Source organism: Nannobrachium achirus (assembly GCF_963921795.1).
Source record: "Nannobrachium achirus genome assembly, chromosome: 1".
Lineage (NCBI taxonomy): Eukaryota > Metazoa > Chordata > Actinopteri > Myctophiformes > Myctophidae > Nannobrachium > Nannobrachium achirus.
The window spans coordinates 47,737,264-47,755,724 of record NC_137810.1 but is presented as its reverse complement, the minus strand read 5'-3'; the positions used below and the strand labels follow the sequence as shown (position 1 = coordinate 47,755,724).

At 42.0% G+C, this 18,461-nt stretch overlaps 2 protein-coding genes across 2 annotated transcripts in view; one reads left to right on the top strand and one right to left on the bottom strand.

The window, feature by feature from the left end:
* Positions 1 to 1,683: 1,683 nt before the first annotated feature.
* On the bottom strand, positions 1,684 to 7,707 carry LOC308288398 (ciliary microtubule-associated protein 2-like; the record flags this gene model as incomplete). The annotated part of the gene is made up of 9 exons (XM_080729832.1): positions 1,684 to 1,818; positions 2,579 to 2,707; positions 3,313 to 3,453; positions 3,932 to 4,072; positions 4,683 to 4,820; positions 5,324 to 5,443; positions 6,031 to 6,201; positions 7,151 to 7,238; positions 7,658 to 7,707. 9 exons carry the CDS (start codon positions 7,705 to 7,707, stop codon positions 1,684 to 1,686), a joined length of 1,113 nt encoding a protein of 370 aa, XP_080585958.1.
* Positions 7,708 to 9,188: 1,481 nt separating this feature from the next.
* The window catches only part of ankrd24 (ankyrin repeat domain 24), a gene marked incomplete at both ends in the record, with an annotated part of 36,068 nt that continues 26,795 nt past the window's right edge, over positions 9,189 to 18,461 (top strand). Inside the window, 5 exons of the mRNA XM_080729816.1 lie at positions 9,189 to 9,224; positions 13,088 to 13,218; positions 14,292 to 14,380; positions 16,219 to 16,283; positions 16,597 to 16,654. Of these exons, the coding sequence (XP_080585942.1) occupies positions 9,189 to 9,224; positions 13,088 to 13,218; positions 14,292 to 14,380; positions 16,219 to 16,283; positions 16,597 to 16,654 (379 nt within the window). The remainder of the gene's footprint in view (positions 9,225 to 13,087; positions 13,219 to 14,291; positions 14,381 to 16,218; positions 16,284 to 16,596; positions 16,655 to 18,461) is intronic.

Sequence of the window (18,461 nt, the reverse complement as noted above, 5' to 3'; positions counted from 1 at the left end):
TGTGCCGGGCTTTCTTATATGGCCAATGTATGTGGATTACTTTTGATGCAGTAATGGTCCTGAATTCTGACCCACAAATTGAGAACCAATGCTCTAGACTTAATGGTGGGGGTTAAACATGACTTCGGCCCCTGATTCTCTGCCAGAGATGGACTGAGGCACTTTGTGCCTGTGAAGTACACTTCTATTGATAGCTGGTGTTTATGTGCAAAAAATGGTTTGTAAAACTATTTCTATACCGTTGAAGTCTGTCCTCTTTGTGGCAATATAAATATAAGCTTGTTAAAAAAGTGGTAACAGTGGTAAAGAGGTAACAAATTTAATAAAATGGATAATTAATATATTTTTTTACCCAAGGCAGCACTTCATGGACTTTAATTTAATTCAAAAGCATCAAAACTCGAAACGCATCGCTGCACCGTGTTTCGAGTGTGGCTCTGTTACTTTTGATGCTTTTGTGTGACGCTGTAGTATGATCAAGTAGGGATTATGGTTCATCTCACACCAATCCTTCAGCACAGCTCAAAAACAGCCACTTTAACTCACCAGCCCAACACAGTGATCTCTGCATCAGCATGCCTTGTCTTTTATCTTTGGTGTCTGTGGAGCACTTTGTTTAAGCTAAACCTTTCCAATTCCAGCTTAAAATGACATATTTGAGAATGTGTGGATGTATTATTTTGTTATTTTCTTTTCTTTACTGGCTACTATTCATTTAAAAACAATTATCATTACACAACAAATGTAAGCAGACCTTTGACTTTAAGACCACAAGCCTCCAAACTATGTTTACCATTTGTGAACCTTTTGAATGCGCCTTTTATTTACAAATTCTACGGTTCCCAAGTGCCATTTATCTTTGACAGCATTTTCTATTTAATACCCTACAGAATTTCTGCTTCCACAAGAGTGGACGGCAAACACAAACCGCCTTCAGAACTGTCTTTGTTGACACAGATGTAAATGTAAATCTGCAATAAATGTCCTCTTTGCATTTAATTGTTTTAATTGTGTTGACATGACATCATGCCCTTTTGCGCCGTGGCTACTTGTGTCCGAGCCGATTCCCCCTGGAAATCCCTTCAACGAGACACCAGGAAACTCCGTCTGTCCACTGGAACATTCACCGCCCGCAGCCTCTCCCTGAAACACACACACACACACACACACACACACATACACACACACACACACACACACACACACACACACACACACACAGCGCTAGTACTGCGTTGACCTGAAATGTACAGTAAACTTCACTAAAGGCATTCTATGTAACTTTGCTCTGTGTTTACATAACAAAACACATTTAAAGAGTTAGTAGGGTGGTGGTGTTTACCTGCAGAAACACATATCCCTCAGTATTTAATTTTAATCTTTTCACTGTTTTAGTTGACAGGGAATTTTTTTAGGCAACCAAAACAAACAGTGAAAACGGTAAACGGTAACAAATGTATTTGTGGGTCCGACCGCTCCGGATTGGGGCTTGATTTGACCCAGGGCGACTGTGTATTGGGGCTACAGTTCCTATATTTGTGAAAACTCCAAAATACTGCTAGAGGGTAATGTGATTCGGCAGGCAAACACCACCACACTACTCCAGTGACTGATGATGACTGCTGGTACAGAGCACATACAGTACTATGCCTTTAATTACATGTACTGTAGCTAATGTTCCTCTTACTGCATGTGTCTGTCTCTGTGGGGGAGAGACAGGCATCTGTGTGTCTGGGATTTGAAGGGGGACGTGGGCCCGCTGAGACTCCTCTCCTCATCCTTTACCTCTGTGTTATAGCGACCAGGGCCGATGACGTTCTGAGGGAAGGATAAAGTGGTCATCAATATGTCTGTACACAGACAAATGTGTCCGTGGCAAGACTTGGTCTTGTCCGTGGAAAAGTTTTGATTTTCTGTTTTACACACCATTATGATGTTCTTATTTTGACCCAATTACTGAATGTCAAGTCTCCAGGTTTTCTTCAGAACATCAGAACATGTGACACTGATTTACTATATGACATTATGGCACATTATGAGTCCAACTAGTACTAGTGGTTCTACGTATTATTTGCAAGGACCATCCGTAACTGAGAGTGTACAAATGGAACCAAATTCATTTGGTTCCATTTGTACACTCTCAGAGTTACAGACATGTTATGGTCATTCAGGGCTATCTCTTTATGTGTTTCTGGTCATATTATTGTCTGCTCATTTTCTTTGTCCGTGGCAAAAATGGAATTTTGACAAAAATGTCCACCACAAGCCTGGTAGGGCTATAGATATTATAATAATACACTGATAATAGGCTAGCTCCTCACCTAAAGGTTTTAGTTCAAGAGGACAGTACGGTAAATGTATAGTAAGGCTCAATGATCCATTCATTTTAGGTTCACTATACAAATATTTAAATGTCTCATCTGCTCTAAGTATAACGCAGATATAAATGTTGTTTAATAAAAGCCAATCATGGCCCAGACGGCTAGGGTAGCAGTCCGGGCGCACAAATGTGTTTGTTGCGCACCAAGCCCAGTGGCAACTCGGTCCGATTTTTACTAAGAATAGAAGGTTCACTTACGTGATTCCCATTCAGCTGTCTCTCTTGCTGTTTAGTCTGTCGAGGGGCGGAGGAGAGGAAGGGTGGAGGGTTGTGACTTCCAGGACGGGATGGGACCCTCACCTCATGGGCTCCTGGTGCAGGTGAAGTCTGGAAAAAAAGGAGAGAGCTCATGGTAGAATGTTTGTGATGATATGATGATATACAATATATATCTGTCATATCCGTCAACGTCAAGTAAATAGAGGGCTAAGAAAATGGGCTGCAAAGTAACTATGATACCAGTTAAACATGAAACAGTACAGTATGTGTCTAAACAATATGCTATCAATTCATAATTTACTATTTAGGCATTTAAATAGCTGGAGGAGATATTGGCTTAGGACCGAGATGCCTGGAGAACTCTTGTAGACAGCCTAAGTCCCAGAAGGGATAATAGGCATAAGTAAGTAACTCTATACTATCTAAATAACATACTAATCTATATATTGTGTTGCTGTCGGGTGCAAACAACTGTTACTTTTCAGAATTAAAATTCCAAAATCTACAAGTTTCAAATGCTTTTGTGATACTGTAGTATCAATAGGGCGTTAATTTACGAAATTACACATTTAAGAGATAAGAAGTTTCTGCCCGACAGCAATGATAGGCCTACGTATGTATACATATTATAATATATTATTCTGTTTCTCTTAACCCTTTAATTGTACTACTTTGTTGTTGTTTTGTATGTGGGTGTGATGTGTGTCACTGACCGCCGGGCGAGGGCACTGGGCCAGGGTACTGTGGAAGATCCTCTCAGTGGGTGTGGATGGATGTCGGTCCAATGAGCTGAACAAGCCATGCTTTCTCTTCTCCCTTCGCTTCAGCTCGTCTCCGAAGTTGACCACCTTGTACTGTCCAGGAATTGGACCTGTGCGCTTCTGCAGATATGAACGCACGCACATGCACGCACGCACGCACGCACGCACGCACACACACACACACACACACACACACACACACACACACACACACACACACACACACACACACACACACAGATGAAGCTACAGTTTCTATGAAATCTAGGAGAAAGTTATGTATTGTTTATACAATATATAGTGAGGGTCTCTGCTTCATCTCTCTCTCCCTCTCTCTCTCTCTCTCTCTCTCAGCTAAGGGTTCCGTGGCCTGACAAACATTGAAGACCCCCGCTCTATGCCAAAAATAGCTGAAATACATGGTCACGCATCGTGATGAGAAGCGTTGTCAGCTTGTAGATTGGCTATTACCCAGGCCACTATAGGGTTCATCATGTAAGCATATGGTGAGTTAGAATAAAGTAGTGATCTGTGCATCTCTCTTTCTGTATGACGTTCCATTCTGTTTTACCGGCGTTGCACTGTGGGATGTGAGCGGCTGGTCCCTCTGACCAGTGAAGAGGTCATAGGGTCCTCTTTTACTGACGCTCCTGTTCAGCAGGACATCAACGCTGCTCTTCAGGCTGTAGGAACAGGGGCTCGGACCACCGCCCTGCACACAAACGACAACACAACACAACACAACATATTGTTGTTTTGATGTTTTTTCTTATTTTTTTTGTAAATGAATGCCCTACTTTGCCATACAACAGTGTTGCACAGAAGTAGCAAAAATAGCAGATCTAAAAGCTTGTAGATCTGCTATTTTTTCTACTTTTTGAATTTTAATCCTGAAAAATAATTAGTATGTGGCCTATAAACATACAGTAACTGTTGATGAAATAAGACACTGGAGTGCACTGTGCACTACCACATAAAGTAGTCTAGTCCCTTAGCTATACAGTACAGTTTCCTCCTGACGACCATGTGTACAAAGGTTACTTTACCAATAATCAAACATAATATAAGATAAGGTTCTTGCTAATTTGCTAATAATAAGACTTAGCCAATTTCTCTTTCATTTACAAAAATAGCAGCAAATCTGCTATCTATGCTACTTTTGTGTGACACTACATGTAGTATGACAAAGTAGGGCATTAATTTATGAAAAAAACATAAGAAACACAAGGCAATATGGAGATACAAGGTTTCTGCCTGACAGCAACGATATATAATATTATGTATACAGTAATATTTCAATGCTACAGTAGTTTGTACAGTACTTGAATGTTTTCAGAGAAGCGTTTAACTGGACCACAGAGGTCCATTTGGAGGCATCCTGCTGACTCAGCCCTCCTCTCTTCCAGAGCAGCCCAGGGCACCCCTCCTCTGCCATAGCTGCCAGGGCCTGGCGTACAGCTCTAAACACACACACACACACACACACACACACACACACACACACACACACACACACACACACACACACACACACACACACGCTTTTGTTGAAAAACGTGCTTGCACAAGGTTAGGTTTGAATGAACTGATACTGTAAATTGGCACAAAATTCCATCTCCAGTTAACCACTTATGCCCTATTTTTTGGTTGGGTATCTGTATGAGGGGTTGAGCGACCCCCTTTAAAACGAGATGAGAGGGCTCCTCTAACAGAAATGTCTAAATAATTATTTCAAAAATAGAACAATTAGCCCATATAGAACACTGGGAGCCTGTTATTTTAACTATTTTCCTTAAACAGTAACATTGGGCTTCAGCTGGTTTGGGAGAGTTGGCATCATTGCTCCTTTTTCACTAATATAGGCTACTGTTAGTTGTCCCATACTGCCCTCTAGTGGTTGTCGAAAGAATGACCCATCTAAAGAGCTAGATTTACCCTAGATTTACCCGTGATGGAGACACACCTTCACCACCTTGAACCTCCTCTCCAGGCTGTCACACACGCCTCGCACGCTGCCCGGCTTGTTTGTCAGCTCCTGCATGAGGTCTCTGCTCTCGTAGGTGCCGGGGCCCACTTTGGTTTTCTACACAAAAAGAAAGCAACACTCAGGCCTTCATTTCTTCATCAGGAAGAGCACATTTGGTCTGGAGTCTTTAACCTGGGGTCTTCAGAGTTACTACAGGAGGGCTGTCAAATCTTTTTTTTTTTTTCAACTTGAATCTTGTAGCATCCCTTTTCTGAGGGGAACAGTGTCCGGAAACAGCAGATCTACACGCTCCTAATAATTACGAGCTTGTAGGTCAGCTATTTTCAGCAAAGGGGTTTGGTGGCCTATAGAGAGAAAAGCAGCAGACCAAGCACACGTTTTAAGTATTGAGGGTTTAAATTATTAAACTATTGATTCATTAACATGAATCAACACAACACTACACAATGACAGTGCTGTCAAACAAGTCTATGACGCTATCTATAATGAAAAAGAATGGAAAAGGTTTAATCTACAACTAAGTTTTATACAATATGTAATGGGGGGGTCCCTGCTTCATCTCTCTCTCTCAGCTAAGCGGTCCTTGGCCTGAAAAACTCCTTGTCTAAACAGCAGCCAGTATAGGAAACCAACAGATTTTACATACGACACCTTTGACACTTGTCCAAGGCACATTCACCCACCAGGAACTGTTTGTTGACCCAGGCATCTCTATACAAGAGGTGGGGTCTCTGTGCGTCCCTGGAACACTCCAGAGCTCTGCGCCAGCCGGGTCCTTTGGCTCTCTCTGCCACAGATTGTGCGCAGAAATCACCTCTGTCAACGTTGTATGTTCCCGGGCCAAGGCGCCTCTCCTGTGTGTTTCATGGAAATCAACAAGTAGCCTGTATTAAATCAACAATACTGCTGTTATAATTGATATGATTAGGACTGACATGTATCTGCTTGACCAGTAAAAACATTTGTGGATTCCCTCTCATCATAAGCACTGATACACTTGATAGTGTCAAGTGTATCAGTACAGTAGCCTGCAGATGTGACTCATGTGAATCAACAAACGTGTGTAAGCACTGTCACGCTGATGAATGTCAGTCCTATACTCCTATCACTGCCCTGAAAGTTGTGGATGACTTTATAATACAGACAGACAGACAGACACTCATGGATCCGTGACCCACAAATGGTTACTGGCCCACTGTTTGGGAAACAGTGACTAGGCCTATACAGTGTATATAGCCTTGCCCTCACTCTGTAGCTCCTGTCCACTTCACAATCAGCACAGCACAAAACACAACAATCACAATTCCCAAGCAAACGCCTACCATGTCACAGGTCATGTCTTTGGTCATCCTCTTGCAGTAGGGAATGTGTGTGTGTGTGTGTGTGTGTGTGTGTGTGTGTGTGTGTGTGTGTGTGTGTGTGTGTGTGTGTGTGTGTGTGTGTGTGTGTGTGTGTGTGTGTGTGTGTGTGTGCGTGCGTGCGTGCGTGCGTGCGTGCGTGCGTGTGTGTGTGTGTATCATCATACCATGTCACATTGACACTGTCACAGATCATGTAGGCCTACCTACCATGTCACATTGACATTGTCACAGATCATGTAGGCCTACCTACCATGTCACATTGACATTGTCACAGATCATGTAGGCCTACCTACCATGTCACAGTGACATTGTCACAGATCATGTAGGCCTACCTACCATGTCACATTGACATTGTCACAGATCATGTACTTACCATGTCACATTGTCACCGGCCGTGTACTTAGCATGATATGGTCATACCTACCATGTCATAGGTACCTACCATGTCACTGGTCATCCTCTTGCAGTAGGGGATCTGTGTGTATCCTCCCACCTTCTTGTTGGCAGGATGGACCCCTGACACGTCAAACCTGCAGAGCAATGTTTAAAACTACTGGCCCAACGCCCACTATTAAACCTGCCCACCTGACATTATTATGTCCTGTCTTCTACCCCATCGGTTCTCAAAGTGGGGTCCGGGTACCAGCTGGGTCCCCAGTAAAATTATTTAATATAGGGTTACAATAATTTCAACCACTTATTTTCTACTTTGGTTATTAAAAAATAGCATATAAGCTATATAGCCTACTACCTCACAGGGTGTCAATTTGTGCCAAATGCATATCAATTTGGGGGTCCTTGACATGAAAATGTTTGAGAACCACTGGTCTACACAATACAGTATGTTTGATGACTTACAGTGGTAGCTACTAGGTCAGCTGCCTATGAGCTCAGATATCTATACAAATTAAGACTTATTGGAAAAGACAAGGCTGGGCCTGTATCTCACCTTGCGGATTGTCTTCCGAATGGAGCCCCTTTAAATTTCTTCTCAGCCATTGTTTCACATTCCTTCCTCTTCCTGTGAAAGACATGAAAATCTTTGTTGTTGCCAGAGATGTTTCTATGGCAACACAGGCGTCCTTGCAAATCATAAATAATAAATTAATGATGTCCAACCTAGTGTACCATGTAGCCTAAATGCAGATAAACCTGTCTCCCTTGTGCCACTATACTAGGCATACTAGCTATTAAGTGTTGGTAAGACTGGAAATAGTCTCAATCTGAATGTAAATTATGATTTCTATATAAAAATGTCACATTTACTTTTTTCCTGTGAGTATTTTCTATTTAGTAAAGAACTGAGTTCATGATCCACAGAAAGAGGAGGGGACAAATAAGAGGTGTTTGCAGCCATGACTGTTGTGGCCCCTTGGGGGCCATCTGGGAAACAATCTAGACAAACCCTGGAAAATAAACAAAAACAAAATAACAGTAAGGTATCCTATTGGAAATCCGGGAGAGTTTAATTATATGGTTTGTCAGCATGAGTAGGTTACCTGCCAGATGCCTTTCTAGGCTTTGACCCAAACAGATAAGCATAGGGTGCAAAGAGACATAGAAGTCCAAGTCATACCAAGAGCGCCATCTCCTGACCGGGGGCACACATTTAGACCACAAAGAAAAATAACACTAGAGGCTTGTTTTGTAATGAATCCGATATAGTCTAGATTCATTCACTGTAGGTTCCTCACTTCCTCTCATTAACGAATCACATTTGCCCTTTTGAGTTAAACTCGAAACATTTCTCCCCCTCGAATGCCTCGATCTATCCCACATTAATGGGTGCAGGGCGGTGCAGGGTGCATTCTACCATTGACAAAATAAGTGAGGATGAGAGAATTTCCTTAGTTGGCGGAGTATTTGGCGCCACCTGTTGTCCGATTACGCCCACACACCAACACACGGTTAGAACAAGCCAGCGTATTTATTTTCTCCCCACGCCGCTCTGTGTCCATAACGTCACAGCGGAGTGGCGTATCCTACTGAGCTGCTCTCCATGGGACACCTGGCCGCCTGGGACTGCCTGTCCTCCACAGGTAGGCTTGCATCCGATATTCTTTATAACTATATCATTATATGCAGTTATATGCACGTTTGAGTCATGTGAAAACCTCGTGCATCCTCCTATTTGACTTGACTAATTAAGTATTAGGCAGGCTATATTTTACCGCCGCTGCTGCTGACTTATTGACATGTGGTTTGTTTTCAGTGAAATTATTCCTTGTAGTTTTTTTTAGACCACAATTGAATTAGACAACCTTCTGGTGCAGTGCATGATGAAACCGTTCACATAATTCTATATTGCTTACCACTGACACCTGTTTGTTTGACTACACTAGGTATTACAGCCTGGTACCAACTGTATGCACGCAGGCTAAATAAGCTATATGTAAGCTAGGATGTATTCTTGTAAGTTTTGCTCTTTCTTGTCCCCCTGACTATAGAGTTCACCTGGAGGCAGAGTTTATGAGGCTACAATGAAAAGTCTGAAGGCAAAGTTCAAAAAGACTGAGGTAAGAAACCACCCCCATTGTAGGAGCCACTTTTGTGTGGATGTATTATTGTTATTTTTATTCAATAAGCAGTTTTGTTCAGTTTTGGGAAAGACACTATATTGTGTACAAGACTGTGTTACACAGACTTCTTCTATTTAACCCGATATTAACCTGACAGTATATTCAAGTCAGTGGCAGGTGCCAGGTGGTCATTGGTCATGTAGTTGTGTGTGTGCGCGTGCGTGCGTGTGTGCGTGTGTGTGTGTGTGTGCGTGCGTGCGTGTGTGCGTGTGCGTGTGTGTGTGTGCGTGTGCGTGTGCGGGCCGGGGGGGCTCTGGGATTTGGTGTCTGAGCACAGCAGCAGGAGAGTAGAAGACCTCCAGGCTCGCCAGACCTGGGCTGTAACCAGAACCCTCGGGTAGCCTTTAATTATTCACGCACGCACACACACACACACGCACACACACACGCACACACACACGCACACACGCGCGCGCGCACACACATGCACACAGCACGGGCACATGCGCACACACCTGAATCCCATGGTGCCCTGCTGTTGTTGCTGCTGTCCCATGGGGGAAGACTGTATCAGAATGAATGGTGTTCTGCCTCCTCACAGCAGCAGAGCTGCTGTTCACACAACATGGACAACTTTAGTGAAACTGGTGCTGCTGATCGAGGCACTGTGATGGACAGTACGCTACCTTCCCCCCTGCTGTAGAGGGACATGTTCTGACTGCTTATAGCTCCCCAATGAGAGATGGGAGATTATGATAGACAGACAGACAGACAGACAGACAGACAGACAGACAGATAAATCGATCCTAAAGATGCCCTGGGACACATCTTCAGTGATAGATGATAGATACTGTAGATAGGTGGATCGATTAATAGATAGATAGTTCGATAGACCGATAGCTACGTAGAAAGGTAGGTACTAGGTAGGTAGATAGGTAGCCAAGGTAGGTAGATAGGTGGGTGGGTGGATGTATTGATAGATATACAGTATAGACATGGACATGAGCATAGATGCACGCAAAGTTATGTGCACGCATACTAATTAATCTACAGTAGGTATCTTCATGAGAAGAGATAACCGTCCCATGCAGGGGCTTGACAACATGAAAAACAACTTGTGTGTTCTTTAGCTAGGTATGGTTTCAGCGTGCCACAGTGTCCCCTCTCTGCCCTGCCCTGTCACTGTGTAGGCTATGTTAGCTAGAGCAGAGCCAGCTTGTTTCTCCTCTTTATTTGCTGACTATTTTAAATCCCGCACAGGGCCCTGTCTTTGCTTGAGCTGCAGAGTCCAGAGACTCCATAACACTGCCAAGAGAAGAGAGGGGGTGGACGGGGGGGCTGGTACCGTCCGAAACAGTACAGTACAGTACAGCTCCTGACCCAAACGAACGGAGACAGGACTGGATTAAGAGAGCCTAATCTAGAGAAAGCGAACAGAGAGATAGAGAGAGAAGACAAGACAGTATTGGGTTAGAAAAAGGAGGACACAGGAAGGGAGGTGGCGGAGCGTGAGTGTGTGACAGTGGACTTATATGCCTCTGCTAACAGCAGCAACCAGCACAGGGAAGAGAGAGAGGGATGCTTTTTTATTTTTGGGCTGCAGGAGCACTGCGTATGCTTACTATGCTATGGATGGAGAGGGACGGGATGTTGTGAGGACAGGCTAGTGTGTGTCTGTGTGTGGGTGTGGGTGTGGGTGCGTGTGTTTGCGTGCGGGATGTGCGTGCATGTGAATGCGGTCGTCGGTGTTGAATGTCATGGATGTTTACATGGCCATTTAGGTAGCCAAGTAAGTGTGATGCTGTTTTGACTATGAGGTGACTGACGTGCGCTTCCTAAACATAGCGTCGGTTCGGTCCAGGTTGTCCTTGTTGTTTCCTTCCATATTGTTGTGTGGTCACTCTGACCTCTGAGGATGAGGATGTACAGTATGATTAGGGATTATGGGTAATCGAGTTCTAGAACTGGTGTTAATTAAGCAGGCAGTTGACACCTAGTGGAGTATAAATCTTATGTGTGGTGGCTGGTGTATAGGGGTAATGGTGTGGCTTTCAATAGCAGCATGTACGTCAATAGTTAGCTTGTATATACAAAGATGAGTTTGTAATGTATACTGTGTGTTTTTGTACAGTTAGATGAAACAGGTTCTATTGCTGCCTATACGTTATGTAAATATAGTCAGGTACTACTGCACACACAGTATTGTGTGTATTCCGTAGTGTGTATAGTTGGTAGAACACACACAGAGGTGTGTGTAAAGCTTTCACTAGGATGGACCCTAAACAGCCAGCGTTGAATAGCCTGGTGAATAGTATCTGTGCCTGCTTCAGCCTGCTGCCTCTAGAAGTAGGTATCTATCTATCTGCAGTGCACCCTGGCCCAGCATTTATGACAGTATTAGATTTATTCAAACGTGTCAAAAGTGTCTTTCAGGTTGGGATATTTTCTGCCTACAACCCTGGCGCCCAAAATAGGGGCGCCAGGGTTAAAGTTGTTAATAAAGTTTCTGTGTGCATGCATGCATGTGTAGTACGTTGAGGTGTGCGTTTTTCTGTTGGTTGGTACGATATTTAGACAGACAAGGACATACAACCTATGTCATTGTATTTGTCTAGTAATGTCTCAGCCTAACAGTTAAAATAAATAAATAACTATACATACATTTTATTTTTAATCTTCTTCATTTATCCACTTGGTTTGAACCCTTTAGAATTGTTTCGTGTTATGCATTCTGTTGTTTTTCATTTGCCTTTTCTGTATTACTGTAACATGGACAGCCTCTGTGGAAACTGGAAACCTCATATGTCCAAAACTGTTAATTTTCAGGATTCAATATCAAAATAATCAAAAATAGCAGATCTACAAGCTTGCGGACCTGCTACTTTTGATGCTTTTGTGTGATGCCGTAGTATGACCAAGTAGGGCATTAATTTAAGAGATAAAAAAAACAAACAGAAAAAGTATGGCGATAAGAGGTTTCTTTCTGCCCCACAGAGATGGTATGATATAAATTACATCCTTCAATCGATGGCTGCATGACAGAAAAGAATGGCCCATTGTTGTCTATGTTATGAGATACGGGGGGCAGTGGTGGAAAAAGTACTCACATTTCTTACTTAAGTAAGAATACTGCAATGTAGAAATACTCTATTACAAGTAAAAGTCCGGAATTCAAAATTTACTTCAGTAAAAGTACAAAAATAATGACTAAAGGTACCCTCACACCAAAATACCTAGAGTGGAATCCGCCAATTCATTTCAATGAGAATGGAGCGTTTTTTGCAGAAATCCTCTACTGGCAAATAAACGCTCCATTCTCATTGAAATGCATTGGCGGATTCCATTCTAGGTATTTTGGTGTGAGGGCACCCTTAGTCAAGACTTGAACTACCAAAGAAAGTACTCGCTATGCAGAATTTTCAAATGTACAAAAGGCATACAAATCTTTTGAAAATAGCAGATCTACAAACAATCATTGTGAGCTTGTAGATCGTCTATTTTCGAATGGCCGAAACGTATACTGTAGGGCTTAAGTGGTAAATCTACGTTTTGAAATAATTAAAATGTACAAAGTAATTTGTAACTAAAGTGTTCAAATAATTGCAGTGGAGTAAAAGTATAATATTTGCCTTTGAGATGTAGTGGAGTAGAAGTAAAAGTACTGACATTTGGAAATACTCCAGTAAAGTAAAAAACAAAAACAAACGCAAAACTGTTCTAAAGTACAGTGCTCATGAGTAAATGTACTCAGTTACTTTACACCACTGACGGGGGGTATGGTATCAGTTTCCTAGTGGACAGTAGGGAGGATAGAGTTGTGACCTATTGTGACCTATTCCCCTCCCCCCATCCCCCCTCAGAGTCAGGACTGGAGTAAGAGTGATGAGCGCCTCCTGCAGGCCGTGGAGCAGAATGAGCCTGACAAGGTGACAGCCCTCATGGTGAAGAAGGGCCTCAGCCCCACCAAGCTGGACGCTGAGGGCAAGTCAGCGTGAGTCACAACACTTCACTGCATTGCTTCACTGCATTTTAGGGTTCCCCCCTTATGCCCATATATGGAGATCCACAGGCATCAAACCAAGGCCCTAACTCACCAAGGCCCTGCTTGGCATTACTAATTAACGTACGTTTTATGCCCATATATTGAGATTCCTATATTGTCAATATTAAGGACATTATTAAGGATATTATGTTATCAATATTAAGGACAAATATGGGAATGTCCATATTTGGTAATGTCCATATATGGGGATGTTTTGACACTATCATACAACTATCATGAAGGGGTCTCCATATATGAGTAACTGGTCCCATATACATCACTGGCCAGATGGCCAAGAATTGGCGCGACCTCGACCTAAAGGGCGAGGTCGCGCCAACCTGAGGTCGCAAGTCATCCTGAGGTGTCTTACTAGTAGCTCTATGAAAAGCTCCACCGGCTGTCTGTCTGTCTGTCTGTCTGTCCGTCCGTCCATCTGTCTGTCTGTCTGTCCGTCACGTCACACTTTTGCCCTACTCTTATCTCCGTCACCGTTGCCCCTATCCATGCCAAACTTTGCACACTCCTTGGATGGCAAATCACAACCTCCGCCCCTGATTTCTCACATGGTCCTCTTCTAGCGCCAACATCAGGCAGATTTTTGCAAAAAACACTTTTTTGGACACTGCTCCTACAGAATTTGGCTTAAAATCACGCAAAGCGGTACACAGTATCTCTAAAATCATGTCATCAACATGGATCTGTCCCATTTCCCATATTCCCTCCTGATTGGCTACAATTACCTTCTAACGTTTGTGTATGCGATGTGACAGTCGCTTATCACCCGATTAGGGAGTCTTACTGCTGATAATAGTACTCGTTGCGGGTGTTTGTTCAGTAACAGGGGTCTGTCTCCCCGTCTTTCCAACACTTAGGTTAAACAGAAAATACATTTGCAGGTCAGTTACTATAATTTCATCCAATCAGGAGAGGGAAAAGTGACATTAGAAATGATGAAAAAACGAAAGAAATTAGCAAACAAAATCACAAATTTTCACAAAGTTTTTCACCCCCCTTCCCGGTAGGTTCCACCTGTGTGTGACCCGGGGTCGGCTGGACTGCCTGGAGGCCATCATCTCTCATGGAGCAGACATCACCGTCACTGATGGAGCCGGTATGGAAGTTTAGCCTTTCCATTTGTTCCATAACCACTTAATCCTTCGTACTTGTGTCCCCCTTTGCACGTGTTCATACGTATTCACATGTGTCCCCCCCTTCAAGAACAATTAAAAGAAAAGACAGTTATGCCAGGTTTAATGTGCAATTTCTTTTTTTTTTTTATTAATAAATTGTTTGATAATTATTATTATCAAACACAAAGCATAACAGATGGTCTGTCTTAATTCACCGTTTGTCAGCCTTCTGATTGGTCCCTGAGACTCCCTGACTGGCCAACCAGAAAAATACATTCACTTTTTGCAAGCGGGGGTGGAGTTCTGCAGTCGGAGAAAGTGGCAGCCGTCTTTCACCGACTGTCCGCACTGCGGAGCACGACCAGGCCGCTCGCGACCATAGCGTTTGCGATCATTGTAATGAATAAGCTTCAACAGACTAGTTCACATGGACCTTATCAATGGTCTAACTTGTTACGTTTGGGTACATATATTTTAAATGGGCAGAATTACGAAAAGCCAGCCTATTATGTGAGGAGAACAGATTATAGTTCTCCTCTTCCTACCCAAGATGCAATGCGCGATTTCTATTCTCTCTCTGATCCAGAGGATTAAACTAATTAAAACATATATTTTCGGGGGAAAATTACTGTTTTGCTATGTAATTACTGTACCTTTTTCTTCCCTTTTTATTAATATCACGTAGATGTGTTTTTTTTGGTACTTTATATAGCTGTAATGAGGCTATGAAGGAGAAAAAAAATCCCATCCACTTCCACTATAAAAGAATCTGCAATAGTGATTCTGTCCCACTGGGATTAAACAAATTAAAACATATATTTTCGGGGAAACCCCCTGTTTTGCAATGTAACTACTGTACCTTTGTCTTCCCTTTTTATTAATATCACCTAGATGTTTTTCCTTTGGTACTTTAAATTGCAATAATGAGGCTATGAAAAAAAAAATCCCATTCACTGCCACTATAAAAACAATCTGCCCAGGGTTAATGTCCCACCATAGTAACAGGGCAGAATGGGGCGGGATTTGCAAAAGCCTGAATTCAGTCTGACCTGAAGCAGGGATAAAACAATATCCCAACAGAAAATCAAACCCTGTTAAGGTTGTCAGAACGGTCATTCTGCGATCTCATTTATCAAGTTTGTTCTAATGTATCTAACGTATTATTTATCTTTGCACCAAACATATATTTTCGGGGGAAAATTACTGTTTTGCTATGTAATTACTGTACCTTTTTCTTCCCTTTTTATTAATATCACGTAGATGTGTTTTTTTTGGTACTTTATATAGCTGTAATGAGGCTATGAAGGAGAAAAAAAATCCCATCCACTTCCACTATAAAAGAATCTGCAATAGTGATTCTGTCCCACTGGGATTAAACAAATTAAAACATATATTTTCGGGGAAACCCCCTGTTTTGCAATGTAACTACTGTACCTTTGTCTTCCCTTTTTATTAATATCACCTAGATGTTTTTCCTTTGGTACTTTAAATTGCAATAATGAGGCTATGAAAAAAAAAATCCCATTCACTGCCACTATAAAAACAATCTGCCCAGGGTTAATGTCCCACCATAGTAACAGGGCAGAATGGGGCGGGATTTGCAAAAGCCTGAATTCAGTCTGACCTGAAGCAGGGATAAAACAATATCCCAACAGAAAATCAAACCCTGTTAAGGTTGTCAGAACGGTCATTCTGCGATCTCATTTATCAAGTTTGTTCTAATGTATCTAACGTATTATTTATCTTTGCACCAATGTTGACGTTCTTGCTGTTCCCTCTTTGTCTTTTTACAATGGGTCGGCTGATTTGCTGATTCCAGGCTTCAGCGCCCTTCATCTAGCAGCCAAAAACAGCCAGCCTGAGTGTTTGAAGAGGTTACTACAGGTAACATTATAGATAAACGGAGCCTGAACAAGTTCCAAAATACCATCTATACTGCCAAACGTTGAAATGAATTAATGGTGGCTCTTAGGCAGCGGGTCGCGGGTTTGAGTCCTGTTCCTGACGATCTTTGCTGCATGTCTCTCCCTCCCCATCTCTCTCTCCCTGTTTCCTGTCTGTCTCCACTAAACACTATAAATACAGGCAGAAAATACCCCCAAATATATTTTAAAAGAGAAAGAAGTGAATTAATGGTTGTCATGCATTGTCTTCGTTTGCTTCCTGCTGCTTTAACTTCCTATTCCCTCCACAACAGGAGCGATTGCCTGTAGACGGCGTAGACAGCATTGGCAGAACAGCGCTGCATCATGCAGGTAACTACATCTAACTCTCTACAGCAGTCGCTTTCAAATATACAGTAAATGTTTGAAATGTCACAGACACGATCCCCATCAATTGGCATTCATCACGTCATGGACCCTCATTTCAAAACGATTCTGTCTTTTCAGGACTCTGATATTAAAGTATGACTTTTCAACCTGTCTTCATATAATTGGTCCTCACTAATGTTCACGATAAAATAGCAAGTAAATCTGTTTTTTAAAACAAGATTTTTTAAAAGATATTTTTATTATTATCGTGAGAATGGCTTTCACTATGGCATGGCAATACAAAGCCTGCGGTTTTTATTAGTTTGGATTCCCCATCGATGATGTCAGTGGTAGACAGGTTTCTGAACTGCCCACAGCCCTCCAATTTCTTTGTTGCCATTTTATCGTGAACATTAGTGAGGACCAATTATATGAATATAAGTTGAAAAGTGGTGAAGTCATCCTTTAAACATTTTTTTGGTTTAAATGAAATGGTCTAAACATTATACTTTGAGAAATACATGAGAATCTTAGTTGTGATTTAGAAATATTATTATATTGTCACTAATAAATGTTTTGTATAATAATAATGCCAATTGAACTAATATCGATGAGAACTCCCTGTCAACGAGCCCTGGGGGTCCCTGGACCCCACTTTGAAAATCCTTGCTCTACAGAGCCTGGATGAGCTCCATGGTGGCGGGACAAACTGTAACTACATTGCACTTACACTTGCAACGGATACTTCCAACGCTTAAAACGACTGTGTTGTAATAGAGTGCCACTGACAAGAGTGACTGGTGTCGTTCTAGTACAACAATATCACGATGGTAAATGTTCTGTCACTGACACACACACATCTACTGTTTCAACCTCAATGCTGTGTTTGTTCCCACCGTGTTTCTCTCAGTGGTGGAAAAGGTACTCAAATGTTTTACTTGAGTAAAAGTACAGTATCAATACTGCAATGCAGAAATACAAGTAAAAGTCTCGTTGTACAAAAGTATTGGTATCAAAATGTAGTCATTATATGCAGAATGTCCCATTTCTCAGGTTTTCAAGTGTATAAAATGTATTAAAATCTTTTGAAAATAGCAGATCTACCACCTCACAATGCGACGCATTGTGAGCTTGTAGATCGGCTATTTTCAAATGTCCGAAATATATATAGGGCTGAAGTGGGTAATGTATGTTTTATAATAATAATCAAAAGTAACTAGTCACTAAAGTTTTCAAATATTTGTAGTGGAGTAAAAGTATAATATTTGCCTCTCAGATGTAGTGAAGTAGAAGCAAAAATAATGGAAATTGGAAATACTCAAAATACTAAATTGTACTTAAAGGGGAAGACCACCCATTTTCAATATTGAACTATGTCATTAATATACCTTAGAGGAGTTGTGTGGAAATAGAAAAAAAGTTCCCCCCCTTCTGTGTTGCCTAGAACTGGAGGATTGATTTTGGGGTTTGTATTGTAAAGTACAACTTGATGACATCACACCGTTGTACTTTACAATACAAACCCCAAAATCTAATTTAAAGTTGTACTATGTAACTTTTTTTATAAAACAAATCTTAAAATTCTCCTAACTATTAAATCACAAAAGTTTTAGAAGATCCGCGCCGTGAATTTCAGCCTGTAAAGCCTTCTCTGTATGTAAACTGAGATCCTTGCCGTGGACCGGATCTCGCGCCAAAATTGCGTCATCACACTACCGGCCAATCACAGCGAGGGTTATACAACTGCCGGCCAATCACAGCGCATCTTGAAGTGGGGTCGCTATGGCAGCCATATTTGTTGTCGCCCGTT